The sequence below is a fragment of the Danio aesculapii genome, chromosome 17 (assembly GCF_903798145.1).
Source record: "Danio aesculapii chromosome 17, fDanAes4.1, whole genome shotgun sequence".
Classification (NCBI taxonomy): domain Eukaryota; kingdom Metazoa; phylum Chordata; class Actinopteri; order Cypriniformes; family Danionidae; genus Danio; species Danio aesculapii.
This window is the reverse complement of record NC_079451.1, coordinates 42,751,752-42,759,356: the sequence shown is the minus strand read 5'-3', so window position 1 is coordinate 42,759,356 and position 7,605 is coordinate 42,751,752. Positions and strand designations below refer to the sequence as shown.

The 7,605-nt window shown below is 32.3% G+C and overlaps 1 protein-coding gene across 1 annotated transcript in view; it reads right to left on the bottom strand.

Moving 5' to 3' along the window:
- Positions 1-419: 419 nt before the first annotated feature.
- mipol1 (mirror-image polydactyly 1) overlaps positions 420-7,605 on the bottom strand; it is a 137,721-nt gene continuing 130,535 nt past the window's right edge. Inside the window, exon 8 of the mRNA XM_056476396.1 lies at positions 420-1,202. Within this exon, the coding sequence (XP_056332371.1) occupies positions 1,136-1,202 (67 nt within the window). The 3' untranslated portion in view covers positions 420-1,135. The remainder of the gene's footprint in view (positions 1,203-7,605) is intronic.

Sequence of the window (7,605 nt, the reverse complement as noted above, 5' to 3'; positions counted from 1 at the left end):
GTGTGTGTGTGTGTGAAAGAGAGAGGGTTAAGGATTAAAATAAAAAATATCTATTAGTATTCTCTATTAGTGGACTGTAAAATAATTAATACACACCATTTTCACAATTTTAGAGCCAGTATTTGTTGTAAAAATGTTTTATAAGTGATTTTATTTGACAAAAAGAAAAGGTGTTGAATGTGCGTGTGTGTGAGGGTTGAGGGGGTTTAAAATAAGAAAATATTTATTAATATTCTCTATAAGTGGACTGTAAAATTCGATTTGGTTTGATGATTTCAATAAATTTCAAGATTATTTTCTATAATATCTACTGCCACCATATCCAAAACACTAATTGAAAAGGCACAAAAACCAACGTAATATAAAACAACACTAAAAACACATGAGCATAAACACTAACTGCTGACGGACACACTGTATACTTTTGTTTTAACTCCCTTTATTCATTTGGGACAAAAATTAAAACATCTACAGCTCCGATTGTCCATCCCCACACTGAAAATAATGATTTATACTCATTTTCTTTAAGGTAAATGGTTGCCAACAATTTACATGGGCTGAATTTAAACAAACAAATGAAGTTAAACATGACTAAAATTAATTTGTTTGTTTAATTCAGCCTATTTAAATAGTTTGCAACCACTTACCTAAAAAATGTAGTAAACCCAATGAATCATCTATTTCAGTGCATCTTCAATACAAAAAAAACTCATCCTTTGGTCCAAAAGAGCAGGATTTATATGAAGAAGGAAAAAAAAGACCCACTGACTGAATCCAATCAAACCCCTGATGTTTAACCAGACTATATAACAACGTACGGCAAGTAAGTGACTGAGAGGAGAAGAAAGAAAAACCTTTGGAGTAGCAGATCGAGTGAAGTATCCGCACTCTCATTGGCGACTGCAGAGAGAATGTGGTTAAACATTTACGATGACGTTTTTTTTTTCTGAGCCTGGCCTGGAATGAGAACAGGACTAAGAGAGAGAGAGAGAGAGAGAAAGAAAGAAAGAAAGAAGGAAAAAGAGAGAGAGAGAGAGCACCACTTCCAGCCTGTGTTTGCCCAGGCCAGGCTTTCGGCTGTTTGCTCAGAGTTAAACGCCGCAGGCTGGTCACCAGATGTGGCCGTCTGCTTGGGTCAGATGACTTTTCGGACACTGCCAGTGCCCACTTTCTTCCGCAACACCTCCACCAAACGCTCCAACCTGAACACAAACACACACACACACACACAGAGAAAGCAGAAATGAGTGATTGTGTAAATGAACGAGAGAGCCAGACAAACGCTGGCCGGCTCTTTCGCTGTTTTCGGAGGAGAAGATGCGGAGACTGGATGTAGACACTTCTTAAAGCGGGTGAGACACATCCGTGCTGGTGTCAATGCCCAAATCCTGCGAATATCCGCCTGCCTTTACTCGGGCAAACAGAAGGCCGTGTGTGGTGTCATGTGATTGGTCGGGGTGAGTAAACCTGCGCTTATGAGGGCGATGATCCCGCAGACTCTGTGGAAACGGAGGGAGATCTGGATGGGTGAAGGGATTCTTCTGGAGCAAATGAATAACGGGGGGATGAAAAGAGAAACTGCTTCTCTCCAGCCAAAACCAATGCCACTGCTGCTCCCAAATAAATAAAAAAAGACACTCGGAAAATTTGACCTTAGTTCAAATGCTGTGATCACAGGGAAAACAATGTGATTTAAATGATTGAGTATCAAAATATGATAGAATTGCAGCACACATTTTGATGCAGATTGTTTTTATACACTCTATATATATATATATATATATATATATATATATATATATATATATATATATATATATATATTGCTGTTGGTTTATACTGCTTATTTAAAATAAGTAGAATCAATCAACACAATTCTTAAGGTTTTTTGGGGACAACTTAATTGGTTTATGTTCGATCCACTTAAATTTTTAAATATGACTGAGCTAACTCAATTGATTTGTGTTAACTTGTGCCCTTCGGACCCTGTGTCCAATACAATGGACATGTTAGTCCATGTTTTTTGTGGTTCCTGAGCATTTCATCTAATTTAAAGCCTGCAGTCCATGAGAGTGGACGACAGTCATCCAATCAAATGGCAGTAAGAAGGCTCGGGATGTTGTAATTTGAAAGAAATCCACTACACTGAAAAGCAGCATGGCATCACTTCACTCCAGATGTACAGACGTAAGCCATATTTAGTCATTCATTCATTTTCTTTTTAGCTTAGTCCCTTTATTAATCAGGGGTCACCACAGCGGAATGAACCACCAACTTATCCAGCATATGTTTAATGCAGCAGATGCCCTTCCAGCCGCATAATTTACAATGTTTTTATTCAGATTTACTGATAAGTTTGATAATATTTGTCAGATTGTATGTAAAAAAGAGGGATTGCACTTACTAATTGAAGTTTAAAATCTTTTGAACATTGCAAGCTTTAGATCAGGATTGTTTAAAAACATGTCTGTCCTTTAGGATGTACAACAGGTTCAAGATCTTTTATATATATACAAAAAACTATATCGATGTACCAAGACATTGCTGAAACAATTTCATAAGCAGAATGTACAGATCTTAAAGTTCTTAAGCATACAGCAGATGGAAATATCTCAGATGTGTGGACATTATGTGGAGTGATGAGGAAGATGAAGATAAAGTTTGTAATAAACAAGATGCAATCTATACAACAAAAAACCTCAAAACTAAAGTAAAAATGTTATGATCTTAAAGTGTGTGATTTTGAAAATAAATGTCAAGATTATACCAGCAACCATATATGTTTTTTCTTTGGTATTTTGTGTTGGTATAATGTTCGAGAAGTACAACTGTTCTGACATGATGTCCACTGAAATGGACAAACAATATATAAACTTAAAGGGTGTTGAATTTTTTTATTATTATTTGGTCTCATTTATTGGAGCTTCAAGAACTGGGAAACATACATTTTTCAGAAACTTGGAACATAATCCAGGTCTGAAGGGGTTTAAGGCATTGGACAGTATTTACAGTAAACATATGTCTTCAGTTATACAGTATAAATGCCCTTTACAAAAAGCTGATTAATACATTTTCAATTAATCATATTTGTGTATTGCTCAAGACTTCATATATCGTAAGTGATTTTCAAAAATATTTACGTTTTATTTAACAAAGAAGAAACATAACAACTTTAAGAAACATAACAACTGCACCATGATATACAGAAGACATGGACTAAAATGTCATTTGGTGAAACAGATTTTGTTTATACTAGTCAATAATCATTTAATGACGTATTGAAAGAAAATGCACTAAAATAGTTGCCATTGCAAATCATTATACTTTACCACAAGCCCTCATGCTATAGACTTAACCCATTCGTCAGTATGTATATTTAATAAATCATTCAAAATGTAAGATAATTATTTAATTCAATCTATAATTTTGAAAAGATGTAAAAAATCACATAGTAAAAAGTCGTATGTTTTTATGTTACTTTAACTTCATTTAGAAAGTTAATCTGGTTTCAACTTGTTTTTTTAAGTTAAAGACATTTTAACAATGTTTTAAGTCAGCTTAATTCATGCAAGTTAAAGTGACTTGTAATATTCAATTGTTTCAACTTAAAAATGTAAATCAGCAACAGTTTTTTAACAGTGTAGATGAATAGTTACACTCAAAAAATGACTTTTGCTGTTTTTTTTAGCTACTTATTTAAAATGAGTGGAAACAACACAATTCTTAAGTTTTTTGAGGGGGATAACTTAAATGTTTTATGTTCAATCCACTTAAATTTGTAAAGACGGTTAAGTTAACTTAATTTGTTATGGGACAACATGAAGGAATAGTGTGAAACCCAGCATTTATTTTACAGTGTATGTAGTTGATTTTGTACATAAATATGCCCACCACAGACAATGACAATGGAACATACAGTATTTGACCTATATTTAGGTAATTATACACAGCTATGGAATAAAATAAGTTCTCGTTTTCTCTGAATACACATACAATTAATAGTTTTGTAAGTGAAATGTCATATTTATTTTATTCTGTAATGACATTCTTACATATTTAAAATAATAATTTTGTAATTTAGAGCATTTTAATCATAAAGCAAAAGAAGATTTCAGATTTTTATATCGATTTTTAGCCGACACAATAGCAAAATTTGATCTCCAGAAGAATTATTAAATCAAAAGATGGTGGAATAACCCTGATTGTCCATCACAACTAATGAAAACACTTGTTATTACGAAACAAATTTTAACATTTTGCACAAACCCATACCTAATAAATCCAGTAAATTAAGAGAAATTGTGAATTTTTAAGTGGTCTCAAATCTTTTTCCGTAACTGTACATAAAAAAGCTATCTGGATACATTTTAATTTCATTAATTTATTTCAGACAATGCATTAAAATAAACGACTAAAGCAAATATGAGATCATACTTATAAAATCGCTCATAGCTCTCCACAATCAAAGACATTTAAAAAATAAAATTCTCTGTGAATTAAAATCGAGACTTAAAAGTTAAGCAAGTTGAAGTATAACTAAATAATAAAATAAATACACAGCATGCGTGAAACTATCCGATTATGGAGAGCTCAGGATTTAAAAAACTTAAAATAGCCAATAAATATTGTGCTCAAGCTGGTTTGCGAGTGCAAAAACACAGCCCGGCTCTGACAGAGAAACCCTCATAAGACGTGCTTCGCATAGCCAGTGCTAGTATTGTCTACTGAGGTTTCTCAGTCTTATCAAGTGAGCATATGGGAGTGGTGTGACCCGAGCCTTGCTCTCGCCCAAGTCTCCACCTGTTTTCCTGTATGGAGAGATTGAAGAGCAGCCGCAGGACCATATGCATTTCTCTAAGGCCGAGAGAAATGCGTCACGATAGAGAAACCAGGGGGAGGGGATGGTTCAAAACAGCAGACTAATATTTAGAAAAGGTCACTGTTGCTAAATGAACAAAAAAAAAAAGACGTTTGCTGTTTGTTTAAACTACTTAGTTAAAATTAGCTGAAACAACATAATTCTTGAGTTTTTTTTTTGGAGATGACTTAAATGTTTTATGTTCGATCTACTTAAATTTGTAAAAAGCATTTGACACATACAGTAAAATGCACTGGAAAAGAATTACCTACAGTATAAGGGAATTTAAAGGAATTAAAATTTAAGCAAATTAAAGGAGTACCATAAAATTTGGGATCTGTTTATACAGTTTCTGGGACAAAACCATACATTGGTACAAGCAAATAACTCTAACTCTACTGATTAATTGATTGATATGGCTGCATGTATAATTTTGTATGTGAAATACAGTATATTTTATTTGTCTTAGCCCATGCATAACAATATATTTACCTGTTTAACTGAATTTGGAGGCTTTGGGGTGGTGGGGGGGGGGGGGGGGTGTTAAATGTAAAAACTAAGTGTACTTTCATGCTAAATTTCATGAGTTTTTTTTTTTTTTTTTACAATAATTTTTTTTTTTAATTGTAAAAAGTAACAAGTTAACTTAATTCCTTCATGTTGTCCCAACACAAATTGATTGTGTGGAAGCCAGCATTTTTTACAGGGATGAGTACTGTAAAAAAATCTTAGTTGCTTTAAATTTTTAAGCTGAATCAAATTAACCTTATTAGTCCATTGGACTTATATTAAGTTAAACTGACTTAAAACAGCTTGTGTGACTTATAAAATTAAGTTAGAACATAATTAACTTAGTTTAATTTAAGTTACAATGAACTAAAAACATACGCTGTCATGACTTATTTATCATATAATTTACACGCAAAAAATAGTTTCGCAATTTTTTCAAACTACTTATATAAAATAAGCTGAATCAATACAATTCTAAAGATTTTTTGGGCACAATTTAATTGGTTTATGTTCAATCCACTTAAATTTGTAAAGACGATTAAGTTAATCTAATTGATTTGTGTTGGGACAACTTAAAGGAATTGTGTGGAACCCTGCATTTTTTACAGTGTATGTTGTTGATTTTGTACATAAATATGTCCCTATGGTGCTATGGACATAGCAAAAATAAAGAAAAAACTGTTAATATTTGTTAACATTTGCAATAAATCGGGGCGTCGCACCAAAGGACAACATAACTTCATGTTATAGTGGTTCCAAAATGTATAAATGTGAAAAAGTCTGAGACAAAAACTTAACATGTGCACATCATGTGCTTCATTGGGGTCCTTCAACCAATGAAAGTTTTCTGTGGAATTGCCGATTTAAAATTAGCATATAGTGTCATACTGAAGGAGATGGTTTTCAGTGATAAAATGTATCAAAATCCTATGTTTTTAGAGATACACTTTAAACACAACCGATTTGTGTTGGGACAACATGAAGGAATTAAGTTAGCTTATTAGTTTATACAAATTTAAGTGGATTGAACCAAGTGGATTAAACAAGAAAAAACCCTCAAGAATTGTGTTGCTTAAGCTCATTTTAAATAAGTAGCTTTAACAAACAGCAAACATAATTTTTAAAATATGAATAAAAAAAAAGATTACGGTTCAGCCTGAGGTTTTTATTAATAATTTTATGATATTCTTTTTAATTAATGAGAGCTGTAATATTGAACTATGCTTGAGACAGTCACACCATAAGTCTGTTTTGTCATTATATTTGAAATGATAAAGAAATGAACCATTTACTGCACTTTAAATGACGACAATACTAATTATATTCATTTTTGTCAGGTGTGATATCAGTAAAAATGCAACAACACATCAACAACCCACATACATATACAAGCACTTATTTAAAATGAGCTGAAACCAGTGTTCATTTCGTTGATGAAAAATTTTCGTCATCATTTTCGTGATGAACAAGTTTCTATCGACGAAAACTAAATAAAAATTAAGTGATGATGATGACAACTATAATAAAAATATACTGACATTTTCATTGACTAATAAAAACAAGAGGAGAATGTGATTGAGGGATGTATTTTGGTAAATATCCAATCAGAATTAATCTTGGGGTGTGATGCATGACGCACACATGCACATTTCAAAAGTAACTGATCCACAGTAGACACGAGATGCGATTACATCATTACTCTACTTACTGAGCTCCATGTCTTGTAACACCAACTACTACAGTAAAGCTTGGAATAAACTGACATTTTAAAGTGGACCTAAACTATTTTAAGCTCGTTTAAAGATTTAATGGCTTGAAACTGTTCTTCAAACTGGTTGAAAAGACTAGTAGTTTACCACATTACAATAAGGGTTTGCTAAATAATCCTGCATTTCAGTAGGCTACTGTTCATGTGGATTGATTGCCGACACATCATTTGAAATATTACTTATGATATAAAAAAACAATGTATATCTTATTTTCAGTCTTCAATGGAAAAGCTATATTCTTCATTTTAATGAGAATATTATTTTGCATTTTAGGTTAGAATATTTTGTATAAATAAATGTAAACAATATTTCAATATTAAATTACACTCAAATTAAACCAAATATATTTTAGTCAACTAAATCTAGAGTACATTGAGTCGACTAAACTCTTATAACATTGTCAACTAAAACTAAAATCTGATTTTCATGACAAAAAAAAATTGTAGCCAAATATTGGGAGTATAATAA